At 40.7% G+C, this 22526-nt stretch overlaps 1 protein-coding gene across 3 annotated transcripts in view; it reads left to right on the plus strand.

The window, feature by feature from the left end:
- The window catches only part of col14a1a (collagen, type XIV, alpha 1a), a 125872-nt gene that overhangs the window by 83444 nt on the left and 19902 nt on the right, over positions 1-22526 (plus strand). For all 3 annotated transcript variants that reach the window (XM_047599377.1, XM_047599378.1, XM_047599379.1), the window contains 6 exons: positions 7360-7518; positions 10713-10790; positions 11507-11593; positions 15521-15574; positions 17977-18072; positions 18628-18681. In XM_047599377.1, the coding sequence (XP_047455333.1) occupies positions 7360-7518; positions 10713-10790; positions 11507-11593; positions 15521-15574; positions 17977-18072; positions 18628-18681 (528 nt within the window). The remainder of the gene's footprint in view (positions 1-7359; positions 7519-10712; positions 10791-11506; positions 11594-15520; positions 15575-17976; positions 18073-18627; positions 18682-22526) is intronic.

Here is a 22526-nt window from a genome sequence, read left to right on the forward strand (position 1 = left end):
GGAGCCTGTTGGGTGGTTTTCCTGTAACTCCTGGGCTGGAATTGTGCTCTTGAACTGTCATCACTGCTGTGGAGTTTGTGTCTCTGTGTGTGTCTTTGTGTGTGTGCGTGTCTGCGCACGATAATAACCCTGCTCCCCCTTCTGTGTCTCCCTCCCACTCTCCACCTCTTCTTCTTCTTCTTCTTTTTTTACACCCATCATTATATTTTATTGTTTGAACCAGTGGAGTGCGGAGGGTGGGAGTCACGCTGCAGATTTAATCACCCTTTGAGAAATCTCTGTGGCCTCCCGTGATTAAGTTATAATGGACTTTCGCCAGTATTTTTGACATAAACCAAACAATCCAGTAGTACAATTAATAACAAGCACAGGAACCTCGGTAAAATAGATATTTACACCGATCAGGCATAACATTATGACCACCTAATATTGTGTAGGTCTCTCTTGTGCCTCCAGAATAATTTTGTGACGAGGGATGGGCATCGATAAGGTTTTATTAATACCGATGCCATTATCGACTCAGATATAAGAGCTTGTGCAAGAAAACAAATAGGAAATTGGATCCTCACTAGCATTTGTTGACCGGCGATTTTCGAACACATGGCGCTCTCGGTATTTAACAGATGTGTCGTCAACAAATGCTTGAGTGTGTTGGTGGTGTTGCCGCCCTTTGCTTGAAATAACGGTGCTGCATAAGTTGCACGTTGAGCTGTTACAGTCTCTTCTGGAGAAGTGAAGCCACACTTTCGACTGCTTCAGTCTCTGTGCCATTTCGTTTTATGGCGGTTAGTAAACAGCTTTTAGGTGCATTGCTGCCACCATCTGCACTGGGATGTAAATATTTGGCACGAAAAGTATCGATAAGGGGAATAGATGCATAAAGGCTAATGATATCGATTATCGATGTCCATCCCTGCTAATGACTCATCAGAGAATGGACTTGGGTCTTCTGAGGATGTCCTGTGTTGTCTGAAAACAGGATGTTGTTAGCGGAGGACTTTGTGTCCTATGGGTTGAGGGGAGGGGCCTCTGTGGATCATGATGCTTGATCAGTTTGTCTTTTTTGAGTTGTTCCTAAACCGTTTTGTGTGTGTGTCTGTGTCAGGCTGCATCCTGCTAGAGAAGGCTGAGTGTCATTGATATGGGGTGGGGGTCTCTGGTCTGGTCCAGGTGGTACATGTCTAAGTAACATCCACATCCAAAGTTTCCCGGTAGAACATTGTATTGTCACAAGTTGGTCGATGTTATTCACTTCTGTCGGTGGTTTTAATGCTATGCTTGTATATTCATTAGTTCATTTTATGTGCACAGTCGAAAAGCAGAGTGGTCTCTATTACTTTGTTATCTATATTGTCTAATGACTTCAGGATTGACCACCTGAGACTATGCTGTCCCCCCCCCCCCAACTGATTTCCTGACATTCCACATTTACCTCAGTCTCTCTTTTTATATAAATTACATTGCAAATTAGTCCAGCTGAATAGAAATGGCAAAATTTGCCGCTCGTCCTCCAACAGAAGACAATTTTCTGCTCACTTGAGGGGAAGAAAAAAAGGAATAAATATTGATGCAAATGCCTCCTATGAATAAATGACATTGATTTGGTCTCAACAGGCCTAATAAATGAGTAATTCTCCCTGCAAAACATTCTGTCATAAAACGTCAACAACATTAGTCGGCATGAAACAACAATAACAACTTGCTGGATGCTAATCGGCTCTTTTGTCCTTACAGACATTTTCAATGAATAAGCATCGCTGTTAAGGAGCTGCGTGTACTGTGCTGTTTTGTTAAAATTTAAAAGACTGGTCGGCAAATGAATGGGAAGGTAACAAAAAACAAAACAAATATAGTTCTAGCACAAGCTTCATAACCAGTTTTTCTGTAGAGTTCCTGTTGTGTGGCTTCACTACTGGGACTGTGTGGATCCCCACTGAAGACAGCAGTCCACCAACTCTCGCTGTCTATCTTCCTTTATCTCAGTTCTCAATATGTCAAGGAGAAGCTGTCCGTCAATCTCGGCGCCTTTTGTCTCCTCCACAGCTTTTTGTCTCTCTGTTGGGGGACATGACAATATTCAGAGGGAACAGATGCAGAGGACTGTCTGACCAGAGGAAGTCTTCGTCTCCGTTTAGACAGGCTGACAAGCGAATAAGGGGACTGTCCGCGTGTGTGGGCATGTTTGTGTGTCCTTTAGAAAGGGATTACCATATGAAGACACTTTGTGAGAGAGCAGAAATACCCAGCAGGATCTGTCACTGCACACACACACGCACACAAACTGAGACAGGATCCAGGGATGGCAGGAGAAAGCAGAGGAAAAAATAGATATGAGAGTGAGGCTGAGACACAAAGAGAAATATAGACAGAAAAATGTGGAGAAAAACTGAGAAATGTGTCGACACAGAAAACTTATCTTCAGTGCAATATTCTCCAGAAGAGTTTGGACACTTGTGCTCTGTGCGTACGCAATGATTAAATGTCTCCCATTATAAAGTTACTAGTAGCACTTAAAGATCTCTGTGTGCGCTGTAAACATTTACACTCTGGAAATTTGCTTCAGTACTTTTGGAGCTTTCTGGCTCGCCAAAGGTCCACAAAAATTTAACAGAGTGTCATTCAAACTTCACTGCAGATCCATTCACCAATAAAAAGGTTATTATATAGTCGTATCCGCAAATGTTGGTCCCACAAAGATGGAGAGGTGACTGTGGTGGAAGTGAAAGTTTGTAAAATGAAAAGATGAGGTGAGGGTTATGTGTCGGATGGAGATGTTAATTCTGTTTTCCTGGCGATTAAATCTGCCTGGTGGAATATATATATATATTTGTCTCTACGGTGTTTGTATCTGTAGAGTTCGGTATTGTTATGATGTGGCCTCTTCAGCTCATCCAGATCAGATCTAGTACTGAGGCTGCATTTACCACACAAACAAAACAGGCTGCCAGAGGAAATGTAAATTTAGGGTCTATCAACATTTTTATGACTAAATTAGAATATACAGTATTAATTTACCGTCCACTTCCACCATTTCTAAAACTGGCAGTGAAAACACAATTGTGTGTTCATGAATACAACAAGAGAAAACTGTTAGTATGGCGTTTACTGGCAAACATAGTAAACATGACCTCATGAAGAGAACATTAATCACAGATCAAATACACGACTGGATTCATTCATTCGTTCTTGTCCTCTACTTCAGGGGTCTTCAACATTTTTCAGGCCAAGGACCCCACACTGATGGAGAGACTGAGTAGGGACCCCCTACCTACTATATGTATCTATATTAAACTCAGTCCATTTATAAATATACATTATTATCATCATTTTGCATTCAATATTAATCTGTCCCTTATCTGTTTATGTTGGATTCATTTTAAAATGTAATTAAAGAAATTTAAATTTGCGGAGGAAAATTAATACATATATATGTGTGTATATATGTATATTTATATATACAATCAACCAAACCAAAGAGTTTACGACCCCCCTGCAATACCTCCACACAGAAAGGCCCCAGTTGGTCAATGGATTCAAACCCACACCTTCTTACTGTGAGGCATTAGTGCTAACCACCACCTCACTGTTCTACCCCAGGACCGGATTATAATTCTTAATTGCTTAGTTTTTAATTACTGCAGTAATCTAAAAAAAGATGTGCTTCACTATATATCACAGACTTTATAAGTTATGTCATTGTCTTCGACTTGATGGTCACGTCAAAAGACTTGACAAGTGAAATAGTTTCCACTAATGTCACATATGTAGAGCTAACTTTATCCCTGTTATGACTACGGCTTCAAATAGCCACATCTGACAGTTACCAAGTCACACAGCATTGTTCCCATCTGTATTTAAACCACACTGGTCCTTATTTCTGTACATTTGTGCCAGATTGCACATGATAAGAGAAAGATAAATGCTGATAAATGATTAGATAAATGCTTCTCTGTGGTTCATACGTTGCCACAGAGGATAAGAAAGGACAAAGACGCTGTATTGTGCACACGTCAAAGCAAGTAAAAACGCAAGGGCTTGCATGGTGATGCTAAAATAAGAACAGACGTTCACTGAATGCACAAACAGTAAAGCACGAGGTTGTACATGCACTTTGTTAAGTGCCCGTAAGAGACCGTTCAGTCAGCATAAATACTGATAGCCTCATCTACTTTAGCCCACATTATCTCCCGCAGTATGTTTAAAAAGTGTCATAACAGTTGCAGGGTATGTGTGCTTGTCTGTGTGCCAGTTTTCCAATGTCATCGCTTCATTTTACATTAAAATTTTCCAAGAGCTGAACTTGCTCATTCTGGCTTTGTTCTATTATCTCCACTTATTTTTGTTTCTCTGTCCACTCTTCTCTTTTTCCACATGTCGTTGTTAAGGCAGAAGCGAAGGTTATTCTGGTGTAAACTATCATCTCTTCGCTTTGGCCTGAAAAAAAAAAAAAAATATATATATTTTTTATTTTTTTTTCAAAAACCATTATTTATTTACGTTTTCTTAAGACCTCGTATTAACTTTGCTTTGTTTTGCGAGAGAAGTTATTAAGCTCTGTGTGTAGCATGATAGATAATGCAGCACTGTCTGCTCGGTGGAAAAAAAAGTAATTTGTCTTTTATCTGAAGAATGAAAACAAAATCTGATAAAGAAAAACAATAAAAACCATCTTTTGACGTATATATAATAACGAATGAGGCGTATGTATATTGCAGAAAGATGCTGTTTTGGACAACAGCTGCTTTAGAAAATACAACAGTATGAGTGCTTATCTGTGCGTGTGAAAGAAAGAAATAGCAGGAGGATAATTCATCTTTTTCTGGCAGTAGTATTGGTTCTAGCTAACCATCTGACCTGTCTGGAACAACACAATACAAAAAAAAAAACATAACGCTAGTTGTATTTATTATATTCCATCTTCAGCTCTTTTTGTTGCAGAGACTCTTGTTTCCCTTTATTCTTGTCCTCAATTATTAAATTATTCTCATTAGTCTCAGTTTTGAGATCTGTCTCCTGTCAGAATCATGGGTCCTCTCAGATGAACAAAAACAAGAACAAAACACTTTTGTGATTTGGAAATTGGCTTTGAAGTCACCCACTCACGACAGACTGAATCTGAGAAGCCCATTCAAAATGATAATTATTAAATTCTACACCTAATCTCCTCCAGATTCTGCCCCGAGGCGCCGTCATAACGACTGTGTTAATGAGCGGATCTTGCTACAACATAAGTGGAAATAACAGATTTTAGCCGATTAATTAAGTTCTACGGTTTGGAAGTAGTTGGATATATTCAGGATCAGTAACTCAAACTGCTCAGATCCGTGTGTGTAAAATCGCATGACTGCGTTGTGATAGCATAACCAGTAACACATTTGATGAGGATCAGTGTTTAAGCAAAGCAGCTTCAAGTCTCTGCAAAGTGAGCAAATGGGAATTGATTGTACAGTAATCAATGGAGAGTAATAGTTGGCTGGAAAAACAAAAACAAAACAAACATCCAGATGCATTTGTACCAAATGGCCGCAACATTATGATGAGACAAATCTTAAATACGCAACATATTTCTGCTGCTTGCTGGCCGTGCTGTTCAGATATCGTACAGATGTATGAGAACACAGAATAATTCAATCATTCATTTTCAAGAATGAACTTCCACCTGCCTGCTTGAAAATTAGTCTGAGTCACTCTGGGCTAAGTGCACATACCAGAATAGACTAAAAAAAAAGGGGTGACTGATCTGTAACGCACAAATACACGAAAAGAAAGAACAAAACATACACAATTATATATTGAGATACTTCACTGGTCTAAGTCCATTCAGTAACTGCTCATATTCACCCGAACTAAAAGCATTAAATGCGGAGAAAATGTGAAATGATTTTCATCATCTGTTATATCATGGACACACACATTCGCACACATACATCATGCCCATTCAAGTGTGCAGAGTGGAGCATGAGAACAGAAAGTCATTATAAAGCAGCCGTTCAGACGTCAGCCGAACAATGGGCTCTGACTCCTGAATGTGAACTTTGTCTAACTCCGCATTAGCTGCACCTTGTGTGTGTACGTGTAGAGGTCAACGTGCCGCGAGCGATCACTGGTGAAAGCACGACTTTAAAGAGCATATGCATGTTGATTTAGGGCCAGAAAGAGCAAAACGGGAGTATGGAAAAGCTCCCATCATGGTGAAACATGCAGATGTCGGCGGTCTGGTTTGTAAGTGTCCTTCACCGGGATGCAGCCCTCCTCCTCGCTCATTAACCGTGAGACCAGTTGAATTTCACGGTTCATGGCTCCGGCGGTGGTTTCCCCCTAAAGAGTCTCACTCTGACTGATGGGGTAATTTGTATGTGTAGATGCCTTTATGCCGTGTTTATTAACATACAGAAAAGAACTCATTATCAGTGTGATTAGTTAGTAAAGACGTGGCCGGTTGTTGAAACACTCTGGGGGAATGTACACACACACAGAGGAGTCATACGTTTTATAGACTGGCTGATTTATACTTGAGACAACGCTGGACTTCATCCTGTTGCTGCTTATTAGCATAATAATAGAGGTAATGACTATAGAGGGTGTGCACAGACGTCACTGCTGCCTGAGGCCACGCCCCCCTGAGTGGCAAAAACACAGTGAAATGCATTAGTGAATACAGCGAGAACAAGAAAAATGTGAATGATCAGATCAAATTAAGGACAACTGGACTCACAATGATGTTGATGTGAACTAGTGTGGATTTGGAAAAGTGGATTAGCCTCAGTTTCAGTTAGTTTAAGTCAATTTTAGGTCATTTCAGTTATGATAAATGTAGATAAATAAAAGATGCTAATGCTAAGAGCTTTACTGAGAAGTAACGTTAGCCTTACAATACTGTAGCGACCGACCGGGGTGATCACAGATTGTGTTGTTGTTATTTATTGCTGGAACTGAAATAGTTACTGTCGACCGTAACTACACCAAAACAACAACATCCACAAACTTATCTGACGCCCTTCAGAGCATAACTTAAGAAGTAACTTAAGGTATGAAATATAATATATGAAATAATGTATAAAAACAGCTGTTTTTTAAAATTATTTTTACAATTTAGAAGCTATTAAAACCTACGATTCAAACTAATGCTGCTAATCTCCATGTTCATCTGTCAGTGGCCGTAACCACGGAGACTTCACTTGCAGTGACGTCACGTACATACCCTCTACTGAATCAGAACACCAGCTAAAATCAGCTCATTCAGCTAAAATAAAACAGACCGGCTATATCTCTTTAAAATGTTGCTGTCTTATCACAGTTTGAATTCATCTTATTCCCCCTTAAGTATTTCTAACAGACTGTTGTCTTCCCTCCATGCAGCTCCATGTAACTATCAGCAAGACGTCAGTGAAGGTGGTATTGGATTGTTCTGTGGTCGGGGAGAAACCCATCAGCGCCGCCGGTAACATCACCACCGATGGAGTGGAGATCCTCGGAAGGATGGTTCGCTCCCGAGGCCGACAAGACAAATCGGCTCCGGTTAGTATAAATATTTTACATGAACAATGTATTGTGATTAAAGATTCTGACTCCGCTGTTTAAGTAATGATCTGATTCTGCACATGGGCACAAATTGGTTCTGCTCGATGCGGAGCGTTAAATCTTCTGTGAATATATCACAAAGATATAATTTTTTTCCAATTTTATTCCCAGCATTTAATTTATTCTATAGAAGAACAAGCCCAGGACGAACCAAGATGGTCGGGTGGATACACATGTTTAATTTGTTAATCTTTTCAAACACTTTTGGGGACTCATTGTTTCTGTTCTCTGCCCAGAATAAATCCTTATCAGAATATGAGTCTGGTAACACTCCGCTGGGATTTCATAATGGGGCATTTGTGAACTGATACAGAGAAAAAAAAATACAATTGCAATACAATTGGAGAGTCATTCAACCAAGCCCAGCGATAAAGTTTGTGCCATGACTTTTCTTATTGATAACTTTTGTACTTACTGAGTTTAAAAGTTTTGAGTAACATTCACCCAAACGTTTTGATTGGTCCAACAGCTCATCGTGGGAGTGTAACCAGTGATTTAAATTCACATCTTCAGAATAATTTGAGGCAAACGCACACACACAGAATTTATTACAGCCAAAGAGAAATGGATTTGTATGGTTGTACTAATATTTTCCAACTGCAAATATTATCAAAGAATTACATCATCCCCCTGAATCTTACTGATTATTATTCCTTCCTCGTTGGCTGGATCGAACCATTGTTTTCTAATTGACCTGGTCACATGAGTCACTGTTTTCCTGCTTGAGCTTCTTTCAGATTCTTTTTCTCCTTCACATGTAAACGTTAAAGTTCATCCCGAATACAGAACAAATCCATACCTCCATGTGTAGGATTCCTTCTCATAATGTAAATCTGAAGTTGTATTCTAGACAGGCTGCAGAGTTTAGGACCGTACGATGTGGAATATCCTGAAAAAATAAATAAATAAATAAGCAATAGACAAGAAACAGAGCAGATCTCACTGTGGGTTGTAAACCACATTTGAAGATTAAATGAAATTTGCCTCAATCAAGCGATAATCATCTGGATGGTGAAATTGGCACTCATTCACTGATTGCAATGATCAGCCATCAGGCTTTGTGTGTGTGTGTGTGCGTGTGTGTGTGTGTGTGTGTGTGTGTGCGAACAATTATGGCTTGTAAAACGGCAACATAAATATACACAACCGTTCTAGTGAGTCACTCAGTGGGAGTTAATTTTATTTATTGTACCAAATGCTTTATTTCTACTGTGTTAGCTGTTCTCTACCCATTAAGTAGTTCAGGCACTCAAAAAAAAAAAAAAATTAGAAAAAACATTGGCACACAGGCAGGGGAAGAGGGTGAGATATCCTGGGCTCCTGGAAACACTAAGCACGGCAATTAGTAAATTTATACCTCTGAGCTGCTCTGAAGAAAAATATCAGCTGGAAAATTCTGTGTGAAGGAGTTATTCTATAAAAAAAAAAAAAAAAAAAGAAGAAGAAAGAAAAGGTGACTTTTTCTTTTACCCGTCTGTAGGAGAGGGAGGCTGTCGATTAAAATTGTGCATTTGTCATTTTGGGAAACGCTTAAAATAATCTGAGAAAAAACTAGTACAAAAAGGAGCTTTGGCTCCACAACCAGCAATATATTATTTTAAGACTAGTGATAATAATGACATACGGATTGATAATTATAACTTTATATTGTGTTGTGGTTCAGCAGTTCTCTAAAAGGTCCTGTGCTAAATCTTATCTTCATGAAGTTTATGATGTTTGACATTTGTTAAACATTTTGAAGGCTGTGGTTTGTAGGTCTATTCAATTGTCCTGACATGTTTATGTTATTTTGACAACCCCCTTTTTAGTCGGCGGCTTAATAACAGAAACACTTTTGTGTTTAACGCGATCCCACTTTAACAGCGCCACAAACTACATCCTCCAAAATGATCGTAAAACTGAATTACCACCTTTCTGATGCTGTTTCAACACAAACTGAACAGTTATGAAGGAGGATTTATTGCAGCACTGTCACAGTAGAATGAATTCATCTTCATTCATTTTGGCGAGTGAGTGTATCTCGCCTTTCAAAACCAAGTTATAAAGTTCTGTTATATAACTGGGGTGTTTCAAGGTTTCTATGAGTCAGAGCCCCAAACTGACCACGGTAAGTCTTTATCAGTAGGTCTCAGCAGTGGACTGAGTCTTAGGCTCCTTTAAATCTAAGACCCCTGTGGTGCTGCAATAGAAGAACTGTAATTACCAGGATAAGACCATTTCACACGAGCTGCAGAAATTACATTTGACTCAAATGTCCATTTGTTTTCATAAGTGTTCCAGTTAGACTTCTTACCGTATTATTTCTCAAATAATAGATGTGAGGTGACTAAGGTCTTTGAGTGTCTTTCACCTTAAACATGGGACATTGAAATATCCTTTCAACTAAAGAATGAACTTGCACTGACAAAAAATGCTAAATCTCCCAAGTAGTATGAAGTTGTACTTATGATGATTGATGACTTGTATCTGTAAGAGAAAAACAAACAGCTATCGTCCAGTTTTTGTAGCCAACGGGATAATCTCCTCATCCAGGACTGTAATCATGTGCTCGTATCTGAACAGTATATATTTAATTTTCTGGGTAAAACAGTTTGACAGCAATTTAGTCTAAGTAGGGAGCTTTCCACGGATTACGCCGTGTCTCTGGCGTGCCTACCGAACGAAGCTTGATACTGATCTTTGTCAAAAGGTTGTGCTAATGTAATTTTCCAGATGTTAGAATGTAAATGCTGAAAGCCGCCCATCCAATAAAATAAACAGTGTACAGATTTGATGCTAAATTACAGAAACAAATCGTACACGAGCCCATGACCTAATTTGAAGTCAGTGGAAACCTCGAGAACATTTGTGTTTATTAACACTATCAGCCAGACGCCGCGTCTCTCTTCCAACACGGTTCAGCCGGGCGTTAAAGCTCGTGAGTTGCCAAGCTCTCTGTCTTATTTCTCCTTATCCCCACCACAACGTCACGTCTTTACAAAACGTCATGGTTATTGACTGTGGTTAAGGTTAGTGGATTTCCAACAAGCTCTCTGTTTTACTTCCTCATTTTGAAATGTTGTTAATCCATAATGTTGTGTCTTGGGTTTGTGTGTGCGAGTGCTCATACATGTGTGTGGTGGTGTTTACAGTTCCAGCTCCAGATGTTTGACATCATCTGCAGCACATCGTGGGCCAGCAGAGATAAGTGCTGCGAGCTGCCAGCATTGGTAAAGAATCTCACACACACACACACACACACACTGATGCATTATTTCTGTGAAAACAATTAAAACTGATTTATTTGTGATAGAAATTCCTCCAGTGACAGTTGACAGATGTGTTTTTTTTTCCATGCATGAAATAGAATAGAAATAAAAAATCAACAAACAGATACAGTTTACAGTTACAGTTCAGTGCGATATCATGATGTTACTCAGTAATATCACTGTATCAGTCTGTAATGTGGACTGTGTTTTAGTTAAGTTAGTTAAGCTGAGTTTTATGGATGTGAAATATTGCAGATAACTTTAAACGTGCTTTAATAATAAAGAAAATAGATTTTTAAAATGGCACCCTTTACTGTGATCATGACTTTATAGCTTTTTAAGGTGACTGATATGAAATTCTTGCCGGCCTGCCGCGCCACTGACCCAATAACTGCAGCTCAGGCCGTTTAGTCGTCAAGGTGACCAGACAAACACTGGTTTCACTGAGCAGCAAATTTAAAGCTCATCCAAACACTTGAGACATGTTGGCAGATGACGGGCGTGTTTCACCATCGTTATCGTGTTTAAGGGCGTTTTTTTGAGATGCTGCTCATGTTTGCCCTCAAGTGAACTGCACACTTAATCTGTGCACTGTGTCTGTGTGTCTGTGTGTGTGTGTGTGTGTGTGTGTGTGTGTGTGTGTGTGTGTGTGTCTGTGTGTGTGTGTGTGTTTTCAGAGAGTTGAAGAGCAGTGTCCTCCCCTGCCTCACGCCTGTACTTGCTCCCAGGACAGTAAAGGACCTCCAGGACCCACTGGACCCCCTGTAAGGACATTTACACCATACCACTATCATTTCTAATTCCACATAAGGCTGTTCTGTCTAGTCGCTCTGATCTAGAGGCCTGTGTGGAAATCCTTTAGATCACAGGTGTCAATTTATGGCCCGTGGGCCAAAAGAAGGCCACCAGCGGCTCTAATCTGGCCCCGCAGCATGAATTTGCATAGTGTGAAAATTACACAGAAATAACTGCTATGCCTAATTTGTCCACTATTTAAGTCAGAGAGTGGACAGAACACAACACTGAGACCCAAGACTAAACAGCAGACTTTTATTGATTTTTTTTTTATTTATTTTTTTAAAGTAATGTAAACGTTCTCCTAATTTACTTGTTCTTCTTTACATTGAAACACATGCAAAAAGTCTGGAGTTGCTGTTGTTACTTACAGGTTATTATGCTTTCATCTTACTGGTTTGTCCCACTTGAGATCAAACTGGGCTGCATGTGGCCCCCAACTAAAATGAGTTTGACACCCCTGCTTTACATGTTTCCTCTTTTCTCTTCTTCCTCCGTCTCTTCTGAAGTTCTTTTTCATAGCTCAGTGTGCTTATTACGGTTTGTCTATTTTGGATTTTCCCTCTTCTTTCCAGAAGTTGTAAGGTTTAGTGAATGTAAAAAACAAAAACAGTTTATTCACAAGCTAATTTACACCAACCCAACAGCCTCCTCTTTAGTCGTCATTCATACACAGTAAAGCAGTTTTTTTGATCAGTTCACTTCTCTGAGCAGGTTTTGATAATTTATGGATCTGGTGGCCGAATGTCAGAGGGAGACTGTGCATGTTTATCAGCCGTATTCCTCTCACGCAGCAGCAGGTTAAATCTGAAAGAAGCTGAGAGATGAGAGTAAGTAGATGAGCTCATTTAAAGCCTGAGCCCTTTTGTTTGAATTCTCTCGTCTTTTTCTCCTTTCCCTTTCTTTCTCTCCATCGCTTCACTTTCTCTCCCTTTTTAAGTTTCTTCTCTTTATCTTCGCCTGCACCTCTGGGTACCGAGGGGTTGAGAGGAGTGTAGATCAACACCAGTCTAGTTTGAGAAAGTAATTATAGGGAAATCTCACTTATCACCACTGATTACGATTCCCTGCCTGTTCGACCAGCCTCATCTGTAGGGTTGTATCCTCAGGTCACGCCTCTCCCTCTCCGGCTTTCTTCATCTTTATGATTCAGCCTTTCTTTAGCCTCCAGTGTTCAAATTTAGGAACGTATAATTCTTTTTACAGTAATTCTATTATTTTGTGTTCCTTTAATGTTTTTTTTTTTCCACACAGTCTCTTCTGCCTCGGTCTCTTTTCACTCAAAACCAGATCAGTGCGGCTTAACAGTTAGCTAAGCTCGCAGCTTTTCATTGTGTTCCCCTTTCTCCTTCTCCCTTTTTTTTTTTTTTGTCATCTTACCTCCACTTCATCCCACCACTCGAGGCTCCTTCTCTCTTTTTGTCGCTCCGTGCCTCTCTGCGCCTTTTGTCTGCCGCTCTTTCGGCGTCTGTTACTCTCTCCGGCATTGAATGGGCTTCTTAAATCACATTTTAACTGCAGCGTAAGGGCATAGACGAATGGTTTAATGGCGAAATCATAGCCGCTTTTGTGCTAAACCTTCACGCGGTGGTCGGTGGGATTTCAAGGAAGGATGAAAAGGCTGTGCGGTTTGCCTTGTTTAAACTATATAATGGTTGTTACACTGCAACAAATCTGTGTTGTTCCCTGTGTAAGATTCCTGTAGACAGGAAAACTTTCAAAATCCTGCCAGACTGTGATTGTAAATAATGTTGCTCAGACTTTGGTCACTATAAAAAAAAACAAGGAGCGTGAATAAAGATAAATAAATACTTGCATCTGTGGGAATACCTGACGTTGTGTCTAAACACATAGGATATTGCTTTGAAACCACATATTTGAAACAGCAGCAGTTTTCATCTGATTACAGATATATTCCCAGCCTACTGATTTTTTTTGCATTGATTTACCTTCCAGACATGTGGAGGTAATCATGCAAACCAATGTGGCGCTTTTCTTCCTGAGAGTAATGCCTGTGTTACGATAATTCTCAGATATATATGTGTTTTTCTTCAGTCTCCCATGCTTCAAATGATATTGATTGCCTCAACTGAACCGCTATCTGTGCCACCAGAGTCGGCACAGACGCGACTCAATACCGAACACCAGTCAACAATCAGCCCAACATTAAGGAAATGGCACGTGCTCTGCCCGTCGTATCTGATACCCGCGGCCTTGTCATCAGATTGCTCGGTTAAAATCATACTTTAATGGCCGTGGCCCGTTGGAAAAATCCAAACGTAATTATTTTGTATTGTTGCTGCTGGAAGCTAATTTGTGGTCCTCTGATGGTTTCGCCGCGTTTCCAACAAGTCACGGCCTCAGATTGTTTAGAGGAATCCATTAAAAGCCACGGGGACAAAATCGCTGACTTGATTAATGCAATCGATCATTTTAAATAACACTTGATTTTTCCTGACACTAATTGGCGAGAGAGCAGTTGTTGTATTTTCATTCACGGACAGATTCTGCCTTTTGAATATCTCCATGTGTCTCAATGCCTATTCTGGACTTATTTGAAATCCCACGTGCCTTATATATTTCATAGAGCCAGTAGTGACTGTAATCTTTTATCCTCTCCATACCGGCCAGTAAGCAATCCCTTTCTTATGAAATCCACAATCCTCATCCTCAGCTGGAGCTGCCACGAGCTTTCAGTATTCTTCGTGTGGGCATCTTCATATTGGCCGTCACCAATGTGTTTTTTATTACTGGCTCTGTGGCCCAGTAACAAACCTTTGTCCGCCTGCCAGGAAATATTCCTCCGCAGCAACAAAGCACGAAGAGGGATTATTGTATTATACAGTTTTGATTTGGCTGACTCCTGCTAAAATACTATATTAGCTTTAGAATAAATCTTTGGACTGACAGTCAAGTGGGAGTCTTGGCCCGTCTCTCAATCAATTCGTGACCTGGCCTGAATGCTTTATACTAAGTAAAGAATTACAGCATATGTTATGTCTTGCATGCCTTGCCCCTCCTCTCCCCCCACATCCATCTCTTTACCTTTCTCACAGAATGGCTCCGAGGACTAAATGTGCATCAGTTAGGTCTTGAACATGATTGAAGAAAAGAAAGAGACCCCATAAACATCATGTTTAGTTAATAAATTCACATATACTGTTGTACTGATGTACTGATTTTTTTCTGCATGCTGTTTTAAACAGATTTCATAAAACAGGGGAGGCTAAAGGCTCCTGAGTGGTAAACTCAACTGACACGCTTCAGGGCTGGCTCAGCTGTTTGATTCATTTTAAAACGAATAGAATAATAAAACTGGTAATAACAAGAAACCAAAGCTTTTGCAGTACAATTCATCCTTCTCGCTTTCACCATGTCGACACGTCTCCTTCTACTTTACTCCGTTCGGGTCCCCTCGGATAAACGCTACTAGCCCGAAGATACATAACATCCAGCCAGGAACTACCTAGCCCCTCCGACCTCCCGAGGGAGACCTATTTAAGCAAACACAGGAAGGGGATATATATCCCAAATGGACCAATGATTTGCAGATGTGTGTTGTTTGTCCCTGGATAAACCTCGGGGCTAGAGAGGTCAGCCCAAGGTTTACAGCTTTAGCCTCCCACTGCTAGTCACAGATGCAGTGTAATAAAGTGCGGAGCTCAAAGGGACAGGTTGCAGCACTGATCAGCGCTGGCCTCCGTCCATTTGTATTCATAATTCATCTCGCACATTACTGACACATCTGGAGGTGCATAAATCCCCTTTTTTATGTCGGAAAAGATTATGGTATACAGCCTATATTTTTGGAGTTGCGCGTCTGAGCCATTATTCTGATACGAGACAAACTGTGGTTACTTTCTATTGTTACAGTGTGTTTTTGTTTTGTGCTTCAGGGCGGTCCGGGCATACGGGGAGCCAGAGGAGACCGAGGAGAGCCAGGAGTGACGGTTTGTAAAATGCACTTCAATTCTGAGATTTTTCGGCAAAACCTCCAACACATAATAATGTGTGGTTGAGGCAGTACGTTGGGAAGCAGAATCACCCAAGGAGTTTATTAATAATCTTTTCACCGGACAAACCTGCAATAAGCAGAAAAAATGTTGGAATGAGTGTCAGCACAAAGTCGGGGGATGAACCTTGAAAAATTCAGATTTCATGGATGGGACCTCAATCATGACCCGTCTCGTAGAACCACCTGTCACAAGACAGAGAACGTAATGCGAGACAAAAGAAGAGGCACCAGTAAATATAACGGGAATCACACAAGCTGTTGTTCCTTACCTTTACCTTGAGGGAAAAAGCAGCCTTTATTCCGTGTTTAACATGATTAGATGATAAATAAATAAGGACGTTATGAGTGAATACCACTCTGACTAACTAAGAAAGAGCCTTTTCAGCAGCCATCGATTCTGTCCCTCAGGCTGCGCTGCAAAAGCAGCATTACTAAGAAGAAGCAAAATATTCTTGTATTCAATCAAATCATCATCATTTTTTTGCTTCACAAAAATTCTTAAAATAAGCACATTATTAAAAATTCTCGTCTCTGAAAAAAAGGACGTTTTTCTTTGATACAAGGATTTTGTGTTTTCTTAAAATTCCCTTTTTGCAAGATACCTCTTCTTATCTTTTGGCTCGCTCCTTCATAATATTCCAACAAATCCTGCCTTGACCCATTAGTGAAAGATTTACTGCATAGTTTGCCGTGGTAGTCTGGTCCAGACTGGTACCAAGCGTCCATCTGTGGGCGTCAGAACAAGACCTGATACTCTTGGAAATGTCTCAACAGTATTACTACATATGTAGAATTTAATATTAGATTTATTTGCTTTTTGTGTATTTGAAAGATGCAGCATGGGTCCTGACATATCTGCTTAGAAGTGCAGGGCTGTCAATCAAGAAAATATGTTTATCTTGACCGTGTGTCCCGCTTTGACTTTTGCTGGGAAGAAGAAGAAGAAGAAGAAGTGGCCCACCCAGAATTTAAAACTTAGCACATGTTGACAAGATCAATGTCATGCAAAGCGTTTCCATTGCGAAGTGTGTTACATTTGAAGGGTGTAATTGTGTTAGTTTTGAACGGAGATGTGGTTTTTGTGTCCTGCTGGCTCACACCTACTCTTCAGTACAGTATGACTGTATGACTGCACGCCTGCCAGATCACCCCTGCTTTTGTTGCGTGAGCATCTGTACCTCAGCAGCTTCAGCCAAGTTTATGTGAATAGTTGGATTACGCTGTAGTATGAGACAAGCTCCTCCATGAACTCATCCTTATTCAGTCTCCCTAATCCATTTTGAATAAGCTCTGATAAATTGTTCAGTCATTAAAATAATCCTATAAGCACTTTATATTTCAGTCGTCATTCAATGGATTCAACTGTTCGGGTAGTTTGGCTCCGTATTTTAGCGAGATTCAGTCGAATGTGGAGTGAAGCGTTTGTTTTTATTGCCACTCCGTCCATGTATATCTGATTCACGGTTTCTTGTGATTGTATGCGTGGATAAGGAAGAAATGAAGCCAGTAACTGTAAGGTTAATCAGTGAAACAATAAATACAGCTGGAGTGAAGATTACTTTGGCTACTGGGCAAGCAACCTAGAAATGCTGCGAACGAGTGGCGGTTTGCAGGAATTTCTCTTCTCTGACTCCCGTTTGCAGAAACTCCGTCTGCAGCTCATGCACATGGATCAAGTGAAGCGGCAGCACCAGCGCAAGCTGATTACAGATGGATGGACAAGTGTCGAAATTAATTTCCTGTCGTTGGAGCTCATTGCAGGAGCAGCCAATGGCAGAAAAAGCCCCCCGAGCATGTGTTGAGGATTATGACTGGGGTTTGTAGTTTTAACTTGATGGATCGCGTGCTGAGTAGGTGCAAAGAAAACGAGTACACATCCATTACAACCACGTACATAAGCAATGTTGTCAAATTAAACATGATTACAAGACGTGCAGTGCTCAACCTAAAGGAGTCCCAGGGAGTTAGGTGCAAAACGTGAAGATGAATAATGGTTTTTAAAATCTGGTCCTCCTTCTTTTACTCTCTGTGACTGAACTGTTCACACACAAGCACCTAGACGATAAAAGAAAGACATGACGCTGCTAAGGCAATTCATCAAACAAGCAGAACACAAACTTCACAATGATTACAGCTATATAAATGTGTCCGTTTCACTTTTCACCACTGGTTTGGCTTCTGCTGCCATAAAACTCTTGTTTTGTTAATGACAAAATCTGAGACTGACTGTTCCCTCCACGCATCTACCAGCAGTGTCCATCCAAAGCATCAAAGGATTGTATCTTTGCATCTCGTTTTAAGTTTATACGTTGGTTCTACATTGTGTTGTTTTCACAGGGACCTCAAGGGCCAACAGGAGAAGTGGGCCCCTCTGGACCACCGGGACCACCTGGTCCTCAGGGACCCAGTGGACTCTCCATTCAGGGACCCCCGGTAAGACTTCTGCTTGTGTCATTTCCCAAGTTCCCTTAGCACCAATGTGAGTGTGATTACCACACAGCATCACTAAACTGTGAAACAATAAATAAGGACTGTGGCCCTAATATTTATGTGTTGTGTTGTGTTGTGTCTGAAACCGAAACCATGAGCTATGTCAATAAACAAGACAAATACAGAATAATATAATGTAGATAAGTTCTGTTATTCCCAGACATCATTTCGTACATGAAATGAAATGATGATGGGAATGTGTCAGTGGAAGCGTGCTGCCATTTTGTTCCCACACTTCTACCCTTCACAAAATTATGTTTGGACTGTATGTTAAGCCGTCTACTACCTGCCAGTATAAACTAGACGAATGCTGACATGTGCCTCAGATAGACTCCCAGACGCTGGTAGGATCTAGCACAAAGCACGCTGTGGCTGTGGCTGTGGCTGTGGCTGCACTGGGGTCTTTGTGGCGGCATCTTATTAAGATAACTGATGTCGGCTCTTCCAGCCCTGCGGTAGCTATCTGTAAGTCCGGCAGTGACATTGTTTGTTTTACAGGGTGCTGCTGGAGAGAAGGGAGAAAGAGGAGAGATTGGACCTGCCGGATCAATGGTAAGAACATTTCCCAGAAACTGTGGTGATGCTAACACGTAATGGTGAAGTGCGTGTGTGCCGGTGCAATGCTGAGATGATTCCCATCACCACAAAGTGGAGCACAGAGGGGAAACTATTTCACAGTCTGCCTGACACCCACTGCTCTCTACCTTATGTCTTGTTTGTGTCTCAACTAAAGAAATGAAGTTTGAAAGTACAAATTAATTATACATCTATTAGCAGTGAGGTGCCGCCTGGTGTTATATATAAGTCCGTATCTTAAGTGTTTCTGTAACAATTACACGTTCTAATTGAGGGTGATATCGAGTTTACGCTCTCCACAAATCCGTTCTGTTATCTGCCTTGAGCTTTAGTATTGAATGCGCTTAAACCCAAAGCAACATAACAAGTGCTTTACAAATGCTTTTTAAATATCTTTGATTTTTTTTTTTACATTATTTTCTTATTAAATAACATGCAGAAAATCCAGTGGCTCATAAAATGCGTTTTTCATGTTGGACTCATTTTTGAGACACACAAACTACTTCGAGTGACTGATTATTCAAGCTCAGTGTTAGTTGTGAAAACAGAGATGGAACAACGATTTGTTGACTCGTTCACTCGGCTTCAGTTACAGCTGCTGTAAGGACATGGCACGCTTTGGTTTGTTATTGTGCTGAAAGAATGAGAGCAGGAGGAGAAAGGTAACGGGAGGGAATGAGAAGGAGATAGACAGAAATGTCCAAGCACCTGTTTGTGTGTGTGTGTATATGTGCAGACGCAGACCAGTGTGATGGAATCACAGAGAGGTGAATAATCATCATCATTGTCTCTATTTATGGGCAGTGAACCTGTCAGAGGTAACACTGGACATCAGCAAGGACACAGTCAGTGTCAAACGCTGACCCTTAGCCTTAGACCTTCTCGTACCTTCAGGGTCATGCACTCCAGTTGTTATTCTGCTTAATTAAACCTCTACTCGGGTTAAAGTTGGGTGGGTAAAGTTACCAAACTCAATGCACATATCAGCATTTCTGCTAGTGAACAGATTTCCGTCCCCACGAGAATATTTAACTGAAGCACAGACGCGATTTTGAGAAGAGAAATAATCGGAGTTGTGAGTGAACAACGCTCTGCAACACTGACTTCATTATTATTATTGTCAGAGAACTCTTCTCAATCAGTTTTATTGTCTTTGCTGATTATCATTGTCATGTTCAAACGTAAAATAGAGACAGAAAATGTGTGTGTGTTTCAACTAAAATGATTTTTTTGTCGTTCATGCACAAGACATTTATTTACATGAATTTACTATAAGTGATTTATTATTCATTCAAACGTGATTTTGCCTCTAAATAAATACAGCTGAGTAGATTGTTTGAAAGCAAGCGAAGGTGGAGCCAACACCCCACCTCAAAGAAGATCCTGATGCAGCACTATCTGCACCGGTTTGTTGGACAAATAATACCTTGTATCAAACTTGGCTGAGAGACGCTTTGATAAAATCCATTAGGACTTAAAGTGAGCAGGATCCATCTTACACGTACATTATTTATCTACGTGCATTTGAGGAGTAATGTTCATAGAAACTCACAGTCAGATGGTTCAGATCTTTTCTGTGAGTTTTCCTGCCTCGTGTCTTTACAGACCCCGTCATGAAGGGGTAACCCGTCCTTTCTGCCTTCTACGCAGTTCACAGGGATAATGCAATGCAGATAACGAGTGGATAAACTTATTTTAAATTCATTACAGCCAGATTTAGCCGCACTCAAGCTCCCCTTGCGGAGCTGACGGTGCAAAAGTCTTGATTTAGAGAGACAGCGGGAAGAATCCCCCGTTATTTTTTTTCCACACCACCGAGCACATCTTGTTACAGTCCCCACTCCCATCTGCCAGCCACTGATCATGTCAAACCGGTACATCGATCAGCCTTCAGTGTGTGCTCACTGTACTATGATGGGACGGTCAATTTTCTGATGATTTGCTTCAACAATCTCCACACTTTAACTGCAGTACAGACGTTAAGCTGAATTTTAAAGCTTGTGAAAACTTGGATCCACTCCTTGAAGTCTTCTGAGGCCGCAGAGTTTAAATTTTTAAAACAGTATTGTAAAATTGTAATGACATTAATAGATGTGGAGTGGACAGGTGGGGATCATAGTGCTCAGTGTCATTAGAAGCTAAAGACACTTGTTGATGATCACATGTCATAAGACTGTAGTTTGTGATTGATTTATTGTGTAGGTTTAAATCAATAAATACTTTTTGACTTTTGAGGATTTATGGGGGTCAGTTTATTTCCTCTAGACGTGTTTAAGTTTTATAAGAGACAAGCAGTGACTCTGTTGAGCTGAGAACAACTGGTCTCAGGACGAGCTCACAGAGAGCTGCAACACATCCCAATGCAGCACCGTCTAGCGCTGCCTTTTCTCTGCATAGTCCTATTAATAAAAGCTGGCAGCGCTGCCCTGCCCTGCACTGCACTACGTTTCTGAGCAATAATGTTTTTTTGTGGGAGAATGAATGGTTGTGCGCGTGCCTCGCTGGGGGTATATTGTAGGGTTGTGTTGCTGTAATATACGAGGGACCACAGAGAGCATCGCGGCTCTAAATCATCAATTACCTCTCCCATTTCTTGCTGCCGTAAATGCAGCGTAACCTTGTCATCCGAGTCCCCTCCAACCTGCGTTTCTGTTTGACAGTGAAGAAATGCCACAGCAGTGAATTACAGAGTGTGTTTGTCTCACTTTGTCTTAAGTTCATCCGGTTTATCAGCGTCCCTGTGTATGTGTTATCAAGTGATGATTTTGGTTTTGTCCCAGAGAGGAATGAATGTTGTGTGTGTGGCGATTATTTAAACTTGGCCCCCCTTTTTTTTTAGATCGTCTGCAGGTGTGTACTCCTGCTCCTCCAATCACTCCATCAAACCTTAACCCCTAATCGACTGGACACTAAAAAAAACTCGTATTGCTTCCGAGGCTAAAGTCTTAAATCAGAAACTGTTTCACACTTGAATTCTGGTGACTAATTTCTGAGGCCTTCCTGCTCCTATTATCCTCAGTGTCTCTTATGGTTTAGAAAGAATATATAAGAGAACATTTAACGGTTTGTATGAAACTGCTTCCTTACATTTTTCTCAAAACGTGTTGTTTTTTTCTAAAAATTGTGTTGGTTATTTACTGTTACAAACAACAACCGCACCAACGATTTAGAAGCCAGCTTTAGGACTCCCTTATAGATAATGCGCTCCCCCCTCCGTGTGTTTCAGCAGATGTGGAGGCGTGCATCCCGTGTGTTGGTTGAAGTTTGTAGATTACCGCACACGTCTGGGGAGAATGCACATCAGCCAACATCCTAACAAAGGCACCTCATTAATCATGGGAGCCCTGTCCTCCACGACCCCGTCCTATAATTTGTAGGACCTTTAACAGTGTTAACTGTCCTGTTTTATGAGCCCTCCACTAATACTGAAGTGCAGCCATAAATCACCTCAACACTTAATCTATGACTGTATTTTGGAACTGGCTGTGTGCGTTGACCTGCAGAGAGGTGGATGAAGGGGAAATGGGGCAGGAGATGGAGCAGCAGGACGTGGCCTGCTGGTACGGAGCCTTAGCCAGAGGGTTAGAAGGTGGTTATTTCCACAAATCAAATTTATGTCTGCTGCTGTCTCACAGCAGGACACAAAACCCCCAGCTTCTCTGACCTTTGACTAAATGTGTGCATGTGTTTTAATTATTGTGACATGTATATATAAGATTTATTATACCCTGTGATAATAGATAAAATCCTTTTAAAATTGATAACGGAAAAGAACCCGCAAGTTGAAAAGAAAATGGTGTTGAAGTGATCAATCGATTGAC

Source organism: Mugil cephalus, chromosome 11 (genome assembly GCF_022458985.1).
Source record: "Mugil cephalus isolate CIBA_MC_2020 chromosome 11, CIBA_Mcephalus_1.1, whole genome shotgun sequence".
Lineage (NCBI taxonomy): Eukaryota > Metazoa > Chordata > Actinopteri > Mugiliformes > Mugilidae > Mugil > Mugil cephalus.